General features: G+C 45.8%; 1 protein-coding gene across 1 annotated transcript in view; it reads left to right on the top strand.

Annotated features, from left to right (window-relative positions):
* The first annotated feature begins 1,787 nt into the window (after positions 1–1,787).
* Positions 1,788–23,288, top strand: part of FAS (Fas cell surface death receptor) — a 70,002-nt gene continuing 48,501 nt past the window's right edge. Inside the window, exon 1 of the mRNA XM_063433831.1 lies at positions 1,788–1,921. Coding sequence (XP_063289901.1) covers positions 1,889–1,921 — 33 coding nt within the window. The 5' untranslated portion in view covers positions 1,788–1,888. The remainder of the gene's footprint in view (positions 1,922–23,288) is intronic.

Raw genomic sequence — 23,288 nt, forward strand, 5'->3', positions numbered from 1 at the left:
TTCACAGTCAAATTTCTATTTTTTTTTTATGTACACTACTGTTACACCAGATATGAGTTGCACTGGTGTGACACTGTGCCCTGGCAGTCCCTGAAACGCACACGTGTGAAGGAAACTGACTGCTATTATATTACAGTCAAAAAAGTTTTCATTTTTATTTTAAATACAAGCTATTGTGACACCAGATATGAGTGGTGGCACTGGGCGAGTGGGCACAGTATACGCTGTGAGCCTGACACACACGCTGGCAGGCAGGCAACTGCAATTAAATTACACAGAAAAAAAAAACAGATGTTCTAGCCCTAAAAAGGGCTTTTTGGGGTGCTGTCCTTACAGCAGAGATCAGATGAGTCCTTCAGGACTGTAGTGGACACTGAATACACTAGCCTAGCAGCAGCTACACTGTCCCTCCTCTCACTAAGAATGCAGCTTCCGAATGAATCTAAAATGGATGCTGACCAGGAGGTGGGCGGGTCTGGGAGGGAGGGTCTGCTGCTGATTGGCTGGAATGTGTCTGCTGACTGTGAGGTACAGGGTCAAAGTTTACTCAATGATGACGAATAGGGGCGGACCGAACATCGCATATGTTCGCCGTCCTTGGCGAACGCGAACAAGCTATGTTCGCCAGGAACTATTCGCCAGCGAACTTTTCGGGACATCTCTACTCCCTACCACTTTACTCTTCAATACTGACAGAGTTATTCACTAAAGTGAGAGTTCAAAGTAAAATTCAAATGTAAGATCTAAGTAGCTGAACAGGAAAAACGTAAGCCAATTTGCTTTCAATTTACCTACTGTGGCCTTAAATTTTAAATCACTTAGAATTCTCACTTCAGTCAATGACCCTATAAGTTTTACACTAGAAATCATTATAGTTTGCATAAATAAATATTGCATTACTTTATCACTGCCAGTGATTACATCTAGACCCATAGCCGTACCTAATATTTGTTTCGCATAGTTTTACAGTGGAACTGTTTCTTACGCGATCTCAGTATTTTTATTTTTTTCAAAGTATCCTCCTTTCTAAAGTAACATATCCACTAAATAGTGGCATGTGCGGAACTACAAATGGAGGGCGTACGGCAGACAATATAAAAATAGCTTTATTCTATATCAGGGCTGCCCAAAAGGTAGATCCCCAGATGTTTTTAAACTACAGCTTCCATAATGTGTTGTCATTCTACAGGCATGCAAAGTATCATGGGAGTTGTAGTTCTACAACATCTGGGGGTCTTACTTTTTTGGGTACCCCTGTTTTCTACCATTCGTTTGGGCATATTTTCACAGAGGTGCTAAAGCATCTATTGCAAGCAGCGGGACATTGTTTTTTTTTTTTATAATTCCTGAAGGTGTTTATAAGAAAATATAATATGCGTGGATTTAAAGGTAGTTTTAATAAATATTGTATTAAAAAAAAAAAAAATTAAATGAATAAATAATTACATAAAAATAAAAATAATTTTTTTTTTCTCAGACCCATGCTGGAAATGTCCACCCTTAACTAGCAGTTTCAGCAAACTGAATCAGTGTGTGAGGAAGAAAAAAAAAATAGAAGCAATAGTTTAGTTTCAAGTTACATATTGAAATCACTAACTTTCTGCTAACCTGTAATAACCTGTAATAAAACTATTTTAGGTCAAATACCCCCAAACTCCTTCCCATCATGCCCTAGCTACCCATTTGCTTAGAAACCTCACAAACAACAAGTACATGCTAGCAAAGGTTTAAGATAGCTTAACTTCCTGGAAATTCCCTGTCATTTCATTTCTTGACAGTAGAGTAGACTCCTCCTTTGGGCCGAGACAAGAAGTGAAAAAAAACAACATTCTTTTTTCTGTTTGTCATGTACAGACATCATCGATGGAACTCTGCTAAAACGTAAAACATGAGGACTCTCTTGGTTATTCTTCTTACAGTGGTAAGTCCGTGTGATTGTTTTTGCTAACAGCTGTTTGTCACTGATGCTAAAAAGTTTATTGAAAATCAAGCCGATTCCAACTTTACATAACTTGTGAGAGACCGTCTGCCCTATAGTTGTTGCTGTGTTATGCAAACATTTAAAAAAAAAAAAAAAACTATGTATCCAAGCTGTCAAATACAACAAAGCATGCAAGTGAGACAGCCAAGAATACTAAACTAACAGGGTTACTGAGAGAAAACCCATCTCTTTAAGAAAGCTTATGGCCTCCCAGAGTAACCTCTACCTCACATACCTGTCTCTCGCTCTCTCCTAAAGGGCAACCCACCTTATTTGACTGGAAATTCCTGTCCTAATGTGTTTTACACCCCACCTCCTATAGCATGTAAACTCGATTGAGCAGGGTCCTCTTCAACCTATTGTTTCCGTAAGTTCTTTGTAATTGTCCTATTTATAGTTAAATCCCCCTCTCATAATATTGTAAAGCGCTACGGAATCTGTTGGCGCTATATAAATGGCAATAATAATAATAATAAAATTCTAAGTGAATTTCACGTTTATGGTGGACTTTGAATATGTACTTGTAGGGTTATTTGCTAAAATAATCAACTAACAGATCGTACGTGATACAGCAATATTACCTATATCTAGTCACACAAGTCAATATAAGTCACCTTAAAGTGTGTCCCTTAAATATGTAGCATTTATTTTGCATAAGATCTCGGATTCCCTGGCAATTCATGGAAACTAATACTTTGGTTTAGTAAGAAAAAAATGCAATATATACTATATATTGCAACGGTAGACACACTTGAGCATTCCAGATGCTGTGAACTACATCTCCCTTGATGCTTTGCCAGCTGTAAGAGCATTATGGGAGATGTAGTCAAAACATCTAGAGGGAACAACTGACTGAGAATGTGTGTGGCCTGTCTAGATAAAAACCCAAAAATTATACGTGCGTTAGTGTGTGTTCATATATATATATATAATATATTAACTATAAAAACAGTCTTTATTATTGAATGCAAAATGGTTACATATATTAATCTTTTGTGTGCATTATTGCTATTGCATGCTATTGCATACATTTATGTAAATGCTTTTTTTTTTGGGGGGGGGGGGGGGGGGCATTTCCTGGCTTACTTTGGTTGCTGTGGTCACACCCATTTTAAAACTTCTATGGTTAAATACCATGCTATATGACCAAATGTCTTGTTCTCATCTCACAGGGTTATTTTCTGAAGTGGAAATTGTCTTGAATTCTCTAGCAAACTCTAAATTTTAGGCCGATATAGCGGACATGTAAAAAAAAAAGTCTGCTTTGTCCCGACATGTCCCTGTTTAGTAAATAACTAGGGGTTTATTTGCTAAACAGGGAATAATGGTGAATTGAAAATAAAATTGCAAACAACTTAGGTTTAAGTAGGTTGTCAATGAACCAAACCCTGCTGTTTAGGAAGTCCATCCAGCTTATGTACCAGAAGCAATACTGAACAAGCTTCTCAAATATGGAAATCTTGTTAAATTTATCTTAATGCAGTTTAATGTGGTTGTTTTTTTTGTTTTGTTTTTTGTACATGATACTAGATAAACACGATGGGCGCGTATATGTACTTATCTCTGTTACAGATATAGCTTCTATTAATTTGGTTTGTGTTACTGTTTATAGTAAGGCCAAACACAGTTGATTGACGATGTGTTCCAAGAAGTTGTGCAGAATCTGAGACAGTTTTTTTTTTTCGGTGCAGGACTTTTTCATGTTTGCATTGTACTATCCAACTTTGACAGAGCTTTAGAGTGTATCAGCCATGCTAAATAGAATTTTATACTCTTTAAAAAAACAAACCATACAATACTACTCCATTAGAGAAAGCCATATTGGTGAAACGCGTAATGGTTATTTTATATTGTGTATTTTAAAGGAACACTATAGTCACCTAAATTACTTTAGCTAAATAAAGCAGTTTTAGTGTTTAGATAATTCCCCTGCAATTTCACTGCTCAATTCACTGTCATTTAGGAGTTAAATCACTTTGTTTCTGTTTATGCAGCCCTAGCCACACCTCCCCTGGCTATGATTGACACAGCCTGCATGGAAAAAAACTGATTTCACTTTTAAACAGATGTAATTTACCTTAAATAATTGTATCTCAATCTCTAAATTGAACTTTAATCACATACAGGAGGCTCTTGCAGGGTCTAGCAAGCTATTAACATAGCAGGGGATAAGAAAATCTTAATTAAACATAACTTGCAATAAAGAAAGCCTAAATAGGGCTCTCTTTACAGGAAGTGTTTATGGAAGGCTGTGCAAGTCACATGCAGGGAGGTGTGACTAGGGTTCATAAAAAAAGGGATTTAACTCCTAAATGGCAGAGGATTGCGAGGTGAGGCTGCAGGGGCATGTTCTTTACACCAAAACTGCTTCATTAGGCTAAAGTTGTTCAGGTTACTATAGTGCCCCTTTAAGATCAATTAAAAGTTTTTGGTTACTTACTGTGCCAATTCTCTTTTTATTGTATTTTTATGCACTTTTACTATTTTTACTTTCCTGGCTTTTTACTGTTGCCCCTGCACTTAAAGAAATCCCAGGTGGGGATCATACCACCAAGGCTTTACTAATAGAGGCAGTGTTTCTGCTCTATACTTGTAAGTATTATTGTAGTTACTTTTATCCAATTGAGAACACTATCGTCGCCTTTTTTTTAATCCCCTGTGGAGCCTTGGATGACCAGACGGTGTTGACAAACGCACTCCTTTCACATATCCTATAAGCAAGGATCATATCACTGCACGCCATTCACACTAGAGCTGGCCATAGCTCTTTTAAATGTGAGTTTTTCACCCCCTACTATTATTTTACCCTCTGAATTTTAGACATATTGCACTACTGGCTGCCCCGGTCTCCTTGTTTTTCATATAAACACCCTGAGACACTAGGACGCACCTACTTCTATTCAAAAGTCTACCCGTCTATATCCCATCATATATTGCTGCTCTAAGAGAGACTTTATTGGACTATTTTATTTTATTTATCTATTATTTTCTGTTGGCGCAGCCCTACCCCATTTCTCAATACTATAAATACATTTGTGCTAGCATATTTATAGTTTGAAAGAAAAACCTATTTAAAAATAGGTCTTTCTCCCACCTCTCATTCCATTTTTCTGCATAGACTATGACAAGGGAGAGCAGAAAATACCTCACACAGACAGACCTTCTGCTCTCCACATATAGTAACTACAGTGCATGCGCTGTGGTTGGTATGGACACTTTCTAGCGGATGCTCTTAGTGCTAACTAGGGAGCATAGGAACCGCATCACTCAGAACTGTCCCCAAGCAGGGCAAGTTATAGAAGAGAATGGGTGGGGTGTAAGCGGATTGGAGGTGGGTGTTAAAAGAAGATAAACTCCCACAAATCTAAGGACATGGCAGGGCTGGAACGGGGCAAGGGGATTATTTCTCTAAATTTTACATTAAATACATTTATTATTATATATCTATCTCTGTGTTATATGATGTATTCAATGTATTGGGGCAATTTATCCAAACTTTCCAAACAGGTTCACTTTAAAACGACATTTATGCATCCCATATCTCCCTTCAGACACTCTTCTTTTCTTCATTAGTTTCTCCCTCTGACAACCTCTCTTCCTTCCGAGTCTCTCTTTTTTTTTTTTTTTCTTTAAACTGGAGTTGTCATGATGCGTAAAGGGTCCTTTTAAGTGTGTGGATGCAGTTGTTTGTGTGTAGCGGATCAGTGTGTATTAATTTAGGAGCATATTGTATGTAATTAGAGTGTCATTCTGGGTGTGAAAACACTGCAGTAATGATATATTTATGAAGAATGAAAACCCTGGTTGGTTATGTATATGAACTTCACCTTGTCATTCTTGAAGTGTTTTAATTTTTATCGGTGGACCTGTAATGTTACAGGTTTTTTTTTTGCTGTCGAGAGTTATCATCTATAGAATAAGCCTAAATGTTGTGTTCGAAATGTTTATGTTGCGTGACCACTAGAGGTGACATGTCTACTCTTTTGCAGTAGCTTGCTTGTTGTTGTTTTTTGATTACATAATTGAAGACCTGTTGCATGAAACAGAAGATATTTTTGCAACGTGAAGAGTCAATTTGGTAAGAAAGACAGGAAGGAAATGAGGAAAAAAGTAAATAAATTCAGAAACATTAATTGACGGCTTCTCTACACATCCTGTGTGTTGGCTTCATTGTGTACTAATGCATTTGGGCGTATGTCAGCCTACAATGCCCTTTCAAATGCATAGGCAGCAAACCTTTGTTACTGTGTATGCAAATCTGACAGTGCTATTTATTAAATAAACATTCAGAGCACCAGAACCACTGTGACAGTAGTCAAACCTTTTGGTAATGGTATGACATCGTACCTGGGGTGCCCCGGCACTGATCCCTGTCTGAGCTAAGTCTGGCAGTGCAAGGTTTAGCCAGGGCCGGTGCAAGGACTTCTGTCTACACAGGCGAAGACACATTTTGCTGCCCCCAAAATTTATCTTCACCTGTCTGTCTAATATTCCCACTTTTGCCCTTCTTACCCATTTTTTTGCCCCTTTTGTGCAGTTTACTACCTTTTTCTCTTGTTTTCCCTTTTTGTATATTGTATCCCCTGTCTGGCATTCTTTTTGATGTGTTTTGTGTCTTCGTCCCACTTTTCTTTACCCCCTTGCGTCACACACTCACTCGCTCATACACATACACATACACACACTGACCGTTACACACATACTGCTTACACACACACACACTGCTTACACATACACACACACACACACAGTCTCTTACACACTTGCACTGCTTATACACACTCACTGGCTCTAACAGACACACACACACTGACCATTACACACATACTGCTTACACACACACACACACACACACAGTCTCTTACACACCTGCACTGCTTATACACACTCACTGGCTCTAACAGACACACACACACACACTGACCATTACACACATACTGCTTACACACAAACACACACAGTCTCTTACACACTTGCACTGCTTATACACACTCACTGGCTCTAACACACACACACACACACACACTGACCATTACACACATACTGCTTACACACACACACACACACTGCGTATGCACACTCACTGGTTCTAACAGACACACACAGTCTCTTACACACACTGCTAATACACAGTCACTGGCTGTAACACACAGTCTCTCACACACACACTAACTAACTCTTATACACACAGACACACACACACACTAACTCTTACACAGACACACACTGGCTCTAACACACACACACACTAACTCTTACATGCACACACTGGCTCTAACACACACTAACACATACTAACTCTTACACACACACACACACACACTGGCTCTCACACACACACTAACTCTTACACAGACACACACACTGGCTCTAACACACACACTAACTCTTACACAGACACACACTGGCTCTAACACACACACACTAACTCTTACACAGACACACACACTGGCTCTAACACACACACTAACTCTTACACACACTTACTGTTTCTTATAGTTGCTTATAGGTCCCGCTGCACTGTTGTAGCTTCCCTCCTCTCTCCACAGCAGTTGGCCGCCGGGATATGATGTCACATATCCCAGCAGCCTGTAGCTTAGGAAGATATTCGCCGCGGTCGCTCCTCGTTGTTCCGCCCCCTTTCCTCAGTGGCTGCAAGTTTCCTGGGCAGATTGCTGCAGAAATTGACCGGCGGGAGCGGAGTTCTCCGTGCTCCTGCCGGTCACTCAGACATTTTTGCACCCCTCGGGTCCGTGCGCCCTAAGGCGGCCGCTTGTGCCGCCTTATGGTAGCGCCGGCCCTGGGTTTAGCTCATTGGCTGAGAGCAATCAAGTGATTCATTGCACGACTTGGCTCAGAAGAGCTAACGGAAGCTCCTATCAGGAGCTTCTCTCTCTCAGCAAAAGGAGAGTAGCAGGGAGCAGAACCCCTCTGCCCCAAGTAAGAGGTCAAACAGTTACAAATCTATGACTACTTACATTGGGAACTCCTAGCCTTGTGTGCTGTAGTGGGTGCTTAAGTGGCTATAGTTCTTAACGCGTTCCGTTAAAGTGTGAATAGTCAAGAATTCAAAGTGAATTTCAAATTTTAGGCCACCATAGTTAAATTTAAAAATATAAACTCAATAAAACAAAGTTCTGTTTTCAATCTGTTTATTTTGGCCTTAACATTTTAATGAAATTGCTAATTTAATTGTAGTAAACTGAAATCCAAATGGCAACATTTAGTGTAAAAATACAACTGTGACTATAGCCAACCTGGAGAATGTTTCTCTTTCAAAGATTTTTGTCTACATTTTTTTTAACTTTCATTATTACATTATTAAAATTACACTCTAAATCTGCAAAAGATGAAGAAGTAAAATTAAAATCTGAATTTCTGCAAAAGTATGATTTTTCTTGTTCTTAACAAATAATGTTATGTGCTAACAATACATTCACTATTTCTTTTTAATTGCAAGGTTGCACTTTGTCTTTCATTTTATCCTATTTAATACTGTTTTTAACCAAGTTACTCATACCTCCTGTATTTAGGAGGAACAGTCCCTAGTTTGGGCCCTTCTTTTCTATCCTAATGTCCCTCTTTTCTAGGACTTCCATTGTTGGTGTCTGAGTGTATAACAGATTCACTCAGCAATAATACTCACAGTAATGTACCTTACTGTCTAAACACATTATAAATGTGTTTAAACATTAGTATGTCTGTGTAAATAATATATGTTATTCTTATTCTAGATTACATTTTAGTTGCAAAAACAATAACAAACAAAAGACAAACAAATTCAATAGGGCAAAGTCAGGCAACCCAAGGTCAAAATCCACACAGCAGAGGTACAGAAACGGCGAGGCAATCAAATGTCAGGTAACAGGTATTCAGTAAAACAAGTAACACGTAATAAGGAAGTAGCACAGAACAACTTAGCAATGAAGGCTCAGCTTGTCTAGGTTTAAATAGGGTGCCGATTTGAAAGCCCACCTACTTTGACAAGCTTCCATAACACCCTATTGGTGTATGGGGCTGTCTATCATCCGAGGTTGCCATGGGGAGTGACTGCCTCATAATATGTTCTGTGGCGTTGAACGGTCGTGCATGCCTCCCAGCGTCTATGGTTGCCTGGGAGACGCGACCGGAGTTCCTAGGTTGTGAACCGCCCCCTGCCATAGCGCATGTGTGCGTTCAGGCGGCTATGACCAAGAGATGCCGCCGGAATATTGAGAGAATGAAGGGAAGTCGTGACATTCCCCTATTGAAAACTGTCCATTTGTAGCTGACAGTTCGGCACATAGACTAAGGAGATTCACTCCCATTTACATTATAAAATTGTGCCATCATAAAACTCCGCCCCTTTGAATAATAGTAAAGATAATAATTAAAGTTTAACAGAATAGAGACCCCTTATCTATAGGGAGTTTAAATTGTATCTATAAATAACTAGAGTCTGAGGCAAACAGCCCTTGAAATGATACTGGATTCAATGATAGTTGAAGCAGTGGCGGCTTTAGACTTTATGAGGCCTTAGGCGAAAGTCAAACAAGAGGCCCCCACTAACACTCATAGTAAAAAAAAAAATATAGGGATTGCATCGTGTGTATAATGAGCTGCTGTTTACTCTCTTTATTCACTGTTGGGGTGAGTGTGGCACGGTTGAAGGAGAAAGTGTACCAGGGCGAGGGTAGGTGAGAGTGACAGGATGAGGGAGGGTTATGTGACAGGGTGAGTGTGGCATGTCTAGGCAGGATGAGTGACAGGATAGGAGAAGTTAATGTGATAGGGTGATTGTGGAAGAGCGAGGGCCGGTAATTGTGGTATGGATGGAGAGGGTGAGAGCAACAAGATTAGGAGAGGTTAATGTGAGCGAGGCTGGGTGAAGGGGGCATGACAGCATGTGGGGGGTGACAGTGTGGGGGTGGCTGTATGTGTGTGGAATTGTGACGGTGGGTAGGTGAGAGTGTGGGAGGCAGTGTTGAAAAGGGTGACAGTGTGTGCAGTGACAGTGTTGGGGGCTGACAATATGGGGTGCAAGTGTGTGAAAGGGTAACAGGGTGAGGGAGCAGTGTAGAGGAATGTGACAGTTTAGGGGGCAGGGTGTGAGTGGGTGATAGTGAGGAGGAAGATGACAGTGTGGGGTGGCAGTGTGGAGGATGGTGACAGTGTGTGACAGTGTGGGGGGTCAGGGTGTGTAACAGTGTGGGAGGGCAAGGTGTGTGGGACACAGTGTAGAGAGGGCAGGGTGTGCGACAGCATGAGGGGGCAGTGTGTACGACAGTGTAGGGGGGAAGGGTGTGTGACCGTGTGGGTGGCAAAGTGTGTGGAAGACAGTGGAGGTGGCATTTTGTGTGAGAAACTGTGTGGGGGCAGAGTGTGTGAGAGACAGTGTGTATGACAGTGTGGGATGATTGAGTCAGTGGAGGAGGCAGAATGTGTGGGAGACAGTGTGGGGGGCAGGGTATGTGATGGTCAGTGTGGGGGGCAGGGTATGTGGGGTGCAGTGTGGGGGTCAGGGTATGTGGTGTTCATTCTGGGGGGCAGGGTATTTGGTGGTCAATGTGGGGGACAGTTTCTGTGTTGGTCAGTGTGGGGGGCAGTGTATGTGGTGGTCAGTGTGGGGGTCAGGGTATATGGGGGACAGTGTGGGGGTGAGGGGATGTGGGGGGCAGTGTATGTGGTGGTCAGTGTGAGGGGCAGGGTATGTGGTTGTCAGTGTGGTCGTCAGTGTGGGGGCAGGGTATGTGGTTGTCAGTGTGGTCGTCAGTGTGGGTGGCAGTGTATGCGGTGGTCAGTGTTGGGGTAGGGTATGTGGTTGTGAGTGTGGGGGGCAGTGTATGTGGTGGTCAGTATGGGGGCAGTGTATGTGGTGGTCAGTGTGGGGGGCAGTGTATGTGGTGGTCAGTGTGGGGGGCAGGGCGTGTGAGGGCAGTGTATGTGGGGGCAGGGTATGTGGCTGGTAGGGAAACGTAGGTGCAGTGTACGTGGTGGGCAGGGCAGTGTGGGTGGCAGGGCAACATGGGTGCAGTGTGTGTGGGGGGCAGGGTATGTGGGTTGCAGGGCAGTGTGGGGGTGGGATGGCAGTGTTGGGGACAGGGCAGTGGGGGTGGGAGGGCAGTGTTGGGGCAGTGGAGGTGGGAGGGCAGTGTTGGGGCAGTGGAGGTGGGAGGGCAGTGTTAGGGCAGGGCAGTGGGGGGTGGGAGGGCAGTGATGGGGCAGTGGGGGTGGGAGGGCAGTGTTGGGGACAGGGCAGTGGGGGTGGGAGGGCAGTGTTGGGGGAGAGCAGTGGGGGTGGGAGGGCAGTGTTGGGGCAGTGGGGGTGGGAGGGCACTGTTGGGGCAGGGCAGTGGGGGGTGGGAGGGCAGTGTTGGGGCAGTGGGTTGGGAGGGCAGTGTTGAGGACAGGGCAGTGGGAGGGCAGTGTTGTAGCAGGGCAGTGGGGGGTGGGAGGGCAGTGTTGGGGGAGGGCAGTGTGAGGGCAGTGTTGAGGCAGGGCAGTGGGGGGTGGGAGGGCAGTGTTGAGGCAGTGGGGGTGGGGGGGCAGTGGGGTAGGGAGGGCAGTGGGAGGGCAGTGTTGGGGCAGGGCAGTGGGGGGTGGAAGGGCAGTGGGGGTGGGAGGGCAGTGTTGGGGCAGTGGTGGTGGGAGGGCAGTGTTGGAGCAGGGCAGTGGGGGGTGGGAGGGCAGTGTTGGGGCAGTGGGGTGGGAGGGCAGTGTTGGGGCAGTGGGGTGGGAGGGCAGTGTTGGGGCAGTGGGGTGGGAGGACAGTGTTGAGGACAGAGCAGTGGGAGGGCAGTGTTGGGGCAGGGCAGTGTTGGGGGAGGGCAGTGGGAGGGCAGGGCAGTGGGGTGGGAGGGCAGTGTTGGGGACAGGGCAGTGTTGGGGACAGGGCAGTGGGATGGCAGTGGGGGTGGGAGGGCAGTGTTGGGGCAGGGCAGTGGGGGTGGGAGGGCAGTGATGGGACAGGGCAGTGGGGGGTGGGAGGGCAGTGGAGGTGGGAGTGCAGTGTTGGGGCAGTGGGGTGGGAGGGCAGTGTTGGGGACAGGGCAGTGGGAGGGCAGTGTTGGGGCAGGGCAGTGTTGGGGGAGGGCAGTGGGAGGGCAGGGCAGTGGGGTGGGAGGGCAGTGTTGGGGACAGGGCAGTGGGGGTGGGAGGGCAGTGTTGGGGACAGGGCAGTGGGAGGGCAGTGGGGGTGGGAGGGCAGTGTTGAGGCAGGGCAGTGGGGGGTGGGAGGGCAGTGTTGTGGCAGTGGGGTAGGTAGGGCAGTATTGAGGACAGGGCAGTGGGAGGGCAGGGCAGTGGGGGTGGGAGGGCAGTGTTGGGGCAGGGCAGTGGGGGGTGGGAGGGCAGTGATGGGGCAGTGGGGTGGGAGGGCAGTGTTGGGGACAGGGCAGTGGGAGGGCAGTGTTGGGACAGGGCAGTGGGGGGTGGGAGAGCAGTGGAGGTGGGAGTGCAGTGTTGGGGCAGTGGGGTGGGAGGGCAGTGTTGGGGACAGGGCAGTGGGAGGGCAGTGTTGGGGCAGGGCAGTGGGGGGTGGGAGGGCAGTGTGTGTGGAGGCTGTGACAAGCCTCCACACAATTAAATACCTTATTTTTGACCCTGGTGGTCCGGTGGGATAACTGTTCCGTCTGCAGCTCCGCGAGAGCTGCAGACCTTGTTCTCGCGAGTGCCTATCAGAGCGTTGCCATGGTAACCCGCGGCAACGCTCTGTGTGCTCGCGAGAACCACATTTGATCTGCAGCTCTGCACTCGGCGGAGCTGCAGATCTGAGGGCAGACCATGTGGAGGGGCCACCCGGCGGCATACTGGGCAAGCCGCCGGGCCCCATCTCACTGTCGGATCCTCGGTCATGGACCGAAGATCCGACCGTTCAGTCTGCCCTAAGGCGAGTTAGGCGGCCGCGAGGCCCCAGCAAGCGCGAGGCCTTAGGCGGCCGCCTAAATCGCCTAATTAGAGAGCCGCCTCTGAGTTGAAGTGACCTAAACAAGTAATGTAAATCTGAATTGTTTTGACAGATTCTATAGCTTTTAGCATGATTGTATCAATATGCCGTGTGCTAACCACTGTGTCTTTATAGATGTAGTACAAGTGTCGTGTTCTTCAAAAATTTGAAATATGAGTTTTCAGTTTAGTGAGATTGTCTGTGCGATCTAGCAATGCTTCATTCATTAGCCATATACCCAATCCACGAGCCAGGTAGGAGATATTTAAAGACCCCGTAAGTGATGCGTGGTCCGACCCCGTAATTGGGCCTATGTTGACGTAGGAAACATTTGCAAGGGTTATTTTATCTATCAAGCAGAGATATATTCTGGAACATGTCACAAGAACTGGTGAATAACGCCATACATCATACTCGGCTTTCACAATCTAGTTAAAAGGCAGTGACATATCCCTTTTACCAGTGTTCCTGTTGGCACTGAAAAATAAAGACTAGATAAGTCACTGGATACATTGTAAAGTATTATAAAACTGCTGTTAATTTGTATCCATTTCTCTGGATATTCTCTACTGATTAAAGGAACAATATTGTCACCTAAATTCCCAGATTTTACTAGTAACATGACGTAAAGTCATGATTTTATTAAAGACACGGAGGCGAGTATTATGCATAACTCTTTCTTTATTTCCTCAGCAGCAAAGATAGAGGAATATAAATATTGTCAAAATGAAAGAAAAAACTGAACAGGCATAACAGTCAGCCAATCACATAACAGAGGAAGTAGCTATATAAGTCCTGTGTCTCCCACAATCCCCCTCTTTCTTGCGAAAACCGAAGACCAGGTAAGATAACGATGTCCCACTTGATCCAAACAGGAAACGGGAAACAATACGAAAACTTCAAGCTAAAAAAGATAGAAAAATATGGTAATTTCCAAACTCAAAACTGTAGACTTACCAAACATAACCGTGAGGAGCCATACAAAAAACTGTATTCTGAAATAGAAAATATATAAAATAGGATCCAGCATAAAATGGTCAAGATCATCCAAAACATGATGCAAATACATGATATAAATACATGATATAAATACAGACCTAATTGAAAAACATACCTGAATAGCACCGAAGCATCTCATTTCCCAGAATCCACACCGGGAGGGTGGGCGGGAATAATACTCGCCTCCGTGTCTTTAATAAAATCATGACTTTACGTCATGTTACTAGTAAAATCTGGGAATTTTATTAAAGACACGGAGGCTCATATTATGCAAGTTCAAAGCTGTGCCACTACTCGAGATGCGATGTGTTCAATTGGTCTGAAATAGAAATCTCGAAAGGTCGATTCCCTGGACCAGTCCGCCGCTCGCATAATGTCTTCTAGACGACATCCGACTGAGGATGCTTTCGAAGCCATCGCGCCCCGCACAGAATGAGGCGTCTATACCTGCAGAAGATAGTAGCCAACGCACCCAACGTGCCAGAGTAGGTGTCGAAACTGGCCGGTGAGGTGACTTAAAAGATAAGAACAAATCATGTAGATCAGCGGAGCGAAGGGAATGTGTAGCATCCAGATAAACTTTGACGCAATCCACTGGGCAGAGTGCCGGACAACCAGAAAACCTCGGGTAAGTAAACGACTTGGATGCAGACTTCGTCCTCCTGGATATGTCAAAAGTAACACCTTCTGGGGTGAATGCAACGGCGTCCCAATCCAGGGCCCTGACGTCAGAGACCCTCTTGCAAGAGATCAAACAGAGTAACATCACCAGCTTGGATGACAACCGTTTCAAAGTCAATTCATGGTTAGGGTACCATGATGAGAGGAACTGCAACATCACGTTGACATCCCAAAAGGCAGAGAAACGAGGCCGAGGAGGACGTGCAAGGCGAATGCCCTTGAGAAGGCGACATACGAAAGGATGTCTGCCGACAGGGGAACCATCCAAACCCCTGTGTCCGGCCGAAATAGCCGAGCGAGACAGGTTGATCGTGCGGTACGCCTTGCCCGAGTCAAACAGGAACGTGAGGAACTCCAGGATCAGATGTAGAGGGGCAGATACGGGATCCACTGCCCGTTCCATGCACCAACCAGACCACGATCTCCATGAAGCTCGATAAGCCGTTCGCGTGCCTGGGGCCCAGGCGTTATCGAGGAGCAGGAGAGTTGTTTGCGGAACGTCTGAGACAACCCAAGGTCCCCTGAAAGGAACCATGCTATCAGGGGCAACTGGTGTTGCATCACCAGGTCGTGTGAGTTCCCATCCGGATCCAGAAGGAGGTCCTGGAAGACTGGTATCAACCGAGGGAAATCTATTGACAACTCCATCAAGCGAGGGAACCATGGTCGAGATCTCCAGAGAGGGGTGACCAACGCCACACGACAGTCGTGGCGAACCAGTTTCGAGATCGTGCGTGCGATCATGTTGAACGGGGGAAAGGCGTACAGGTGACCCTGCGGCCAGTCTTGGAGAAAGGCATCTGTCGCCGCCGCCGCCGGGTCCGGCCTCCAACTGTAGAACTTCGGCAGTTGAGTGTTCAGCCGAGATGCGAACAGATCCATCTGGAATTTTCCCCACAACATGTCCAGGCCCTGGAACACTGAAGCGTGTAAATGCCAGTCGCCAGAGTCTCTTAAGTGTCTGGAATTCCAATCCGCTCCCGAATTGTCCAGACCCGGAATGTGTTCCGCCGTCACTGAGACGTTGTTGTAGAGGCAGAACTGCCAGAAATCTTTCGCTAGAATCGCTAACATTTTGGACTTCGTGCCGCCCAGGTGATTTATGTAACGGACCGCCGACACGTTGTCCATCTTGAGCAGAACGCAGCAATTCGCCCGCCCTGGGGTAAGGCTGCGTATCGCGAATGCCCCTGCCAGAAGTTCCAAGCAGTTGATGTGTAACGACTTCTCCACGTCGGACCATCTGCCTCCTGTGGAAACGTCTCCACAACGAGCGCCCCAGCAGTGCAAGCTGGCATCGGACTCTATCACTACGTCCGGGACGGAGCCGAAAATGGCTCTCCCGTTCCACGCCTCCATGTGTGCCAACCACCATTCTAACTCGTCTCTGGATTCCGCGTCCAAGCGTATCCGGGATTCGTAGGAGTGGCCCAGTCGAAGGTGTGAACCTTTGAGCCGTTGGAGGGCTCTGTAATGTAGTGGGCCCGGGAAGATCGCCTGAATAGAGGCTGCGAGGAGGCCAATAATTCTCGCCAATTGTCTTACTGACAAGTCCGAGACACGAAGAGCCCTCCGGATTTCCTTCCGAATGGCCTTCATCTTGGAATCCGGTAGAAATAAAAACTGTTGGACGGAATCCACTTTGAAGCCCAGGAATTCTATCGACTGGGCGGGGGTCAGGACCGATTTGTCCCAATTGATCAGAAATCCCAAACCTTGTAAAAGGTCGGTCGTCCATTCTAAGTGTAGTAGGAGGTCCGCCCTTGACTGGGACAAGATCAGAATGTCGTCCAGGTAAATAATGAGGCGGACCCCTCGGGTTCGGAGGAATGCCACTACCGGCTTCAAGAGCTTGGTGAAGCACCAAGGAGCCGAAGAGAGACCAAAAGGCAGGCAGGTGAAGCGCCATCGTCGGCCATGCCAAGTGAAATGCAGGTAGTCCCTGCAGTCCGCAGCAATGGGAACCGTGAAGTAAGCGTCCTTCAGGTCCAGTTTGGCCAGCCAGTCCGACTGGCGTAGAAGGTCTCTGAGGCAGTGTATGCCTTCCATCTGGAAATGTTGGTAACGCAGGAAAGCATTGAGAGGGCGAAGATTTATCACGGGGCGAACTCCGCCCCCTTTCTTTGGTACTAGGAACAAGTTGCTCGTAAAGCCTCTTGCGGCGAACGGCAGTTCCTCTATTGCGCCCTTGGACAACATTTCCACGACTTCCGCGGAAATCATCTCGTCCTGATCTGGTGGAAGAGACAGTTCTCTGGGGGGACAAAACTGGACAGGCATAGAAACGAACTCTAGGCGATATCCCCTTACACACTGTAGTACCCAAGCATCTGATGTCAGTGCCACCCACCTGTGGTAAAACAAGGCTAACCTCCCCGCTACCTGAACCTGAGCGGGAGGGGAAGAAGGGGTACTCACCGTAAGGACGTCTGGTTGGAGCGCCACTGCGGGGGTATCTGGAGCCCCAAGCCCTGCCTCTGGCTGGGAAGAAGGTGGGTGCTCTCGGGTCTTGGAAGCCTCGTGACGGAAAAAAGGAACCTCTGGGTGCTCGGAACGAGCCTCTGTAACCGCGGCCAGGCGGACGGTTCCTGCTACGCCCGGCCCCTCCAAAAACCTTGGGCGCGAACATGCGCTTCATGTTCGCTTGCGCCTTATCAATTGCGGTAAAGGTCTTCACATAGGAGCCCATGTCTTTGAAGGGGCCCCAGAGTATCCAGGATCTTGTCCTGGCACCCTTTCAGGGAGTGGTCAAGGCCCTTCTTGGGCTTCCAGCCCGACTTATTGAGAAATTGGGCAATTTGGGGATCAATATCCGGGGTTTTGCCGGCGGCGCCGGGGAGGGAAGGCCTCGGGCATTCGGCGTGCAGTTTATTGCGGCCTTCTTTAGAGAGCGGGGTGCGAATACGCTTAGCCACGTATTGGGCAATATGGTCTGGGGGAACCCACTCAGCGGACCTGGGGTGCCGCAAGTCGTCAGGGTCGAACAGGGGGTTACCCTGCGGGTCAAGAATCGCCTTGGTATCCCCAGAGGCGTCTAATAAGTGGCCACTGGCCTTGGCAGAGGAGCCCGAGGGGGTCACGCCCGTAAGGGGCAAATCCTCGCCAGATTCACCTTCGTCAAAGGAGTCATATCCCATATGGTCGGACTCATCCTCCACACTCCGGTCGGTATCCGACCCATCATCTAGGGCTCTGGCCCTTTTCCATAGTCTAGCCTTTTTAGCCCGGCCAGGGGCTCTTTTGCGCGTGGGGTGCGCGCTATCAGTGACCGCTTCCTGCGTGTCATTCATGGCAGGTAGCACCTGCATCGAGGAGTGGGAGCCGACATTTTTGGATTTGGCCTTAGCCTTACGTGCCCCAGGCACTGTCTGGGCAGGGGAAGGGGACCCCCCACCCCGGGAAGTTGGGGTGGTTACTGCAGGTACAACCATAGAGTGCAGGGAGTGGGTAAATGAGGAGGAGACAGCCCCCATGGCCGAGGCAATAGCCTTCTGCAGGGAGGAAGCCATAGTGGCTTCAAGCAATGCTTGAAATTCCTGAGAGGCCATAGCACTCTCAGTAGTCTCCATGGTAAAGTCCCTTGAGGGATCTGTAGGCCCATCATCCCTATCCTGCATGCTGGCTATAGTTTGTAAGAGCAAACTTTAGACTAACGAAATGGGGCAGGAGAGAACTAAAAAGGGTTGAGTAACCCACAGAGAAAAAGCAATAAGAAATAGTCAGACCGTTAGTGTGCCCGGGAGGGATCGAGGCGACCGACTGCACGGCAACTAGGAGGCAGACCGCATGGAGGTCCGTCCAAAATGGCCGCCGCACGCGAGGGAAGTGCTCGCGGCCGTGCACCCGTCGGGGGAAGGGGCGCGTGCACTCTGCCCGCGCGGTAAGACCGTGGGCGGGCAGGGAAGTGCACGTAGCCGCGGTCGTGAAGCAAGGATCGGCCGCGGCAAAAATCACTGTTTGCACCCGCGAGGGAGCAAGGGAAAGGCAGGGAGAGAAAAAATCTCCCGGTAAAGGGGAAAAACCCCCAGGGATCCCCAAGGCACACTAAGAGCACAACAAATAAAAACGATGCATATACATTTAAACAAGGGATGCATCAATAAACACAACACCAAAGTAAAATCAGTAAATGGCAATAATAACAAGAAATACCACAATCAAAGTACAACAAGTAAGAGAGCTAAACATGGATACTTAGCTGTCTGAGGAAGCAGCAAAGAAAGAGGAGGATTGTGGGAGACACAGGACTTATATAGCTACTTCCTCTGTTATGTGATTGGCTGACTGTTATGCCTGTTCAGTTTTTTCTTTCATTTTGACAATATTTATATTCCTCTATCTTTGCTGCTGAGGAAATAAAGAAAGAGTTATGCATAATATGAGCCTCCGTGTCTTTAATAAAATTACTATAGCTAAATAAAGCAGTTTTAGTGTATAGCTCATTCCCCTGCAATTTCACTGCTCAATTCACTGTCATTTAGGAGTTAAATCACTTTGTTTCTGTTTATGCAGCCCTAGCCACACCTCCCCTGGCTATGATTGACAGAGCCTGCATGAAATAAAAACTGGTTTCACTTTCAAACAGATGTAATTTACCTTAAAGGACCACTCTAGGCACTCAGACCACTTCAGCTTAATGAGGTGGTCTGGGTGCCAGGTCCCTCTAGGATTAACCCTTTTTTTTTTTTATAAACATAGCAGTTTCAGAGAAACTGCTATGTTTATACTGAGGGTTAATCCAGCCTCCAAAACCTCTAGTGGCTGTCTCATTGACAGCCGCTAGAGGCGCTTGCGTGCTTCTCACTGTGAAAATCACAGTGAGAAGACACCAGCATGCATAGGAAAGCATTGTAAATGCTTTCCTATGTGACCGGCTGAATGCGCGCGCGGCTCCTGCTGCGCATGCACATTTAGCCGATGACGTCGTGAGGAAGGAGGAGAGGAGCAGGAAAGCTCCCCGCCCGACGCTGGAGAAAGGTAAGATTTTAACCCCTTCCTCTCTCCAGAGCCCGGCGGGAGGGGGTCCCTGAGGGTGGGGGCACCCTTAGGGCACTATAGAAAACGAGTATGTTTTCCTGGCACTATAGTGGTCCTTTAAATAATTGTATCTCAATCTCTAAATTGAACTTTAATCACATACAGGAGGCTCTTGCAAGGTCTAGCAAGCTATTAACATAGCAGGGGATAAGAAAATCTTAATTAAACAGAACTTGCAATAAAGAAGGCCTAAATAGGGCTCTCTTTACAGGAAGTGTTTATGGAAGGCTGTGCAAGTCACATGCAAGGAGGTGTGACTAGGGTTCATAAACAAAGGGATTTAACTCCTAAATGGCAGTGAATTGAGCAGTGAGGCTGCAGAGGCATGTTCTATACACCAAAACTTCTTCATTAAGCTAAAGTTGTTCAGGTGACTATAGTGTCCCTTTAATTACTCTGAAGTGTCAATTTTGTTCATTTCATTACCAGTTGTTGAATCCCGTTCCTGGGATTATATGTTTTTTAAGTGTATTATACAGGGTTCAAACCCAGGGCAGGGCTGGTACTATCCGCACTGACCAACTCTTTGTTTGGTATACTCGCCATAAAATGTTTTTTACAAGTGGATTTATGAATTTCAAATGTAAAGTTCAAAATAGCTGAACTGGTAAAATTCTCCAAGTCAGCTGTGCTTCTAGTTTAGCTATTTTGGGCTCTAATTTGGAATGCACTTTGCCTGCTTGACAATTTTCACTTCAGTGAATAACATCTCAGCGAATTGGTCTGGGTGAAGTGCCCCTGTCCTCTTAACCTTTCAATGTTTTTGAGAAACTGCAATGTTTACATTACAGAGTTAACTGCTCCTCTAATAGCTGTTATACTGATAGCCATTAGATGCACGTCCATGACACAGACCAAGTAAAACTGGGTCACGTAACATGGAAGGCTCATATGAAAGCATTGATTGTTTGCCGCAAATGCACATTACGTCCCCAGTGCTGTGAGAAGCATTTGATTGGACCCCACCCGAGGAGGCCTTGCCTGCTTCGTGATGGTTCCTTGGGAGGAGGGCTGAGAGTGCAGAGGGAGCCTTGGAACAAAGTTCGGAGCTCAAAACAAAGTTAGTTAAAAAAAAAAAAAGGTTGAGTACCGTGCGGAGGGGGCAGGACACACCTAATAGAGATACAGTTACCTTGTTTAAAAGCAGTCATTGTTACAGTTGACCTTTTAACAGAATGTTGCTGTGACTATCTAAAATGGAATTCATCTTCCCCAAATACTGTAACTACTGCTTCCTTGAAAGGGGACACAAGTGAATGTTTACTGCAATTATGAAAAAAAGGTGTACAAAACCAAATACAATAGAATGCTCCTAATGTCAGATTTGTTAAAGTTGAAAATTATGAAAAAAAATCCAGGGGACCCAGTCTAGAATATTCACTTTCTGCCAGATGGTCTTGCTCCTCATAGTAGTTGAATATTTTGTGAATACCTGTAAAGAGACAGAGAGAAAAGAACAATGGTGCAGTTAGCAGTATATTGTAGTACTTGGAGGAAACATAACAGCACTGTGTGAATACCCACTCACATGTAATGGAGCTTCAAACCAATGGAGCACAAACTTAGTGTGCATTAGTATAATCCCCACTTATGGGTACATGTGTTTCATGTGTGACTTTGGTGGTATTCAGTGATGGTTATATAATAATACACAAGGGAGGGAGAGAGGAAAAAAAAGTGCATTAATGTGATATTGTAATTTTTAAGTGAATAATAAATCAGATAACAAATGCACTCACAAAGGCAGAGCTTACATCGTTGTAGTGTCAGTTTTCTTCATACTGAGAAATTATGCAAATGTTTACTATGGTTTCCTGTGTGGCATTGCATTCATTGATGCCTGTAACTATATTGTGTGAATAAGAAAATATGAAATTGTGAAGAGCCATCTTTGCTAAGCATGTTTTATTACGGTTTAGCTCTGTAGTTTTTATTTTATAGGTTTGTACTAGATTTTTACGTTTGGCGGAAAAAATAAATAAAAATAGGGAACACTGTGCATACGCCCTGTGTGTACAGGGGTGTGGTAACCCAATTCACTTGTCCCTCATGACAAGCTACTTGTCCTGACCTACAAAATAATTTTAATTAGAAATATTAATAATTTTAATTAGATATACCGAGAGCGGCTCTTCCCGTTTCCTCCCTCATAGTGTGCTGGCAGTGTGTAGTGTTTCTGGCTTTGTTTAGTATGTGTGTAATAGGTGTGTGTGGTGTGTGCAAGCTGTGTGTAATGTGGTGTGGACTGTGTGTAACGTGTGAGGGCTGCTGAGCTATTTGTATGTAAGGGTGTTCTTTGTATTGCCCCACTCCTGCTTACCTGTATTACAGGAAGGGGGAGCTGTAACCCCTGGTAGAGCAGCACAGACTAAGCGTTTTGTGGGAGCCTGTAGTTTGCAGCTCCATCGGGTGCAAAGCACAGTAATGGCTCCCTCACATTCCAGTGCTCATTAGAAAGTGCAGGTTTGTGAGGGAGCTATTACTGTGCGTTGCACCGAATAAAGGTTCAAACCACACTCTTCAGAGAAACTGCTATGTTTACATTTGGGGTTAAGCCAGCCCCTAGTGGCTGTCTTCCGGACAGCCACTAGAGGTGCATCTTCAACGCTGGAGGCATATTATGCCTCCATTGCGCAGAGCGTCCATAGGAAAGCATTGAGAAATGCTTTCCTATGGACACTTTGAATGCGCGCGCAGCACTTGCTGCGCATACGCATTCGGCTCCTGTGACGTCGGCAGGGGGAGGAGAGGAGAGGTCACCAGCGCCGAGGGAGCCCGGCGCTGGAATAAGGTAGGTAAGCTGTTGAAGGGGTTTTATCCCCTTCAGCACCACGGGAGGGGGACCCTGAGGGTGGGGGCACCCTCAGGGCACTATAGTGTCAGGAAAACCGCTTTGTTTTCCTGACACTATAGTGATCCTTTAATAATAATTTATGGAACTAAAATGTAATTTAGAATAACAAAAATGTATCTTATTTACACAGGCTAATTTCTAATCTAATTTATTATAGTTTAAAGGTGCCTTACTGTCAGTAGTATTGTTGTGGAGCTCTGTTAAACACTTAGACACACCAACAATAATGGAGCTGCTAGAAAAAAGGGACATTGGGATAGAAAAGGGGGACAGAGGTATTTGGACTTAACTTAGAGACTGTCCCTCATGAAAAAGGACATTTGGGAAGTATGCACACTCATAGCTAGTACAAAAAATACCAAAACGGCAATCTACAATACAACAATGAGAATAGACATAGGGCAATATTGTTTGCAAAAGTTATGGGTTAATGGATAAGAATGATTTGCACTCACAAACCCAATTTGATTGTAGGCATATCACTAGAATCAATGTAGCGACTTCAGGACCTTGGAACCTCAGTAGCATGCATAGGAAGAATAGAAAATAATAATAGTGCAGAGTATCTCAGTAAAAAATATACATTTTATTAATATCACACTTACAGGAACGAAGTGTCAAATAGGCACATCAGGTGGAAACACTTTGATCCGAAATCCACAAGAACAGAACAGCCAAATAAAACAACATAAAAAAAAAATAAAATATAAAAAAAATATATAAATAGCTAAATACTCTGTACACTAAAAAAAAGAGTATTTAGCTATTTATATATTTTTTTTTTTATGTTGTTTTATTTGGCTGTTCTGTTC

Source organism: Pelobates fuscus, chromosome 10, assembly GCF_036172605.1.
Source record: "Pelobates fuscus isolate aPelFus1 chromosome 10, aPelFus1.pri, whole genome shotgun sequence".
NCBI lineage: Eukaryota > Metazoa > Chordata > Amphibia > Anura > Pelobatidae > Pelobates > Pelobates fuscus.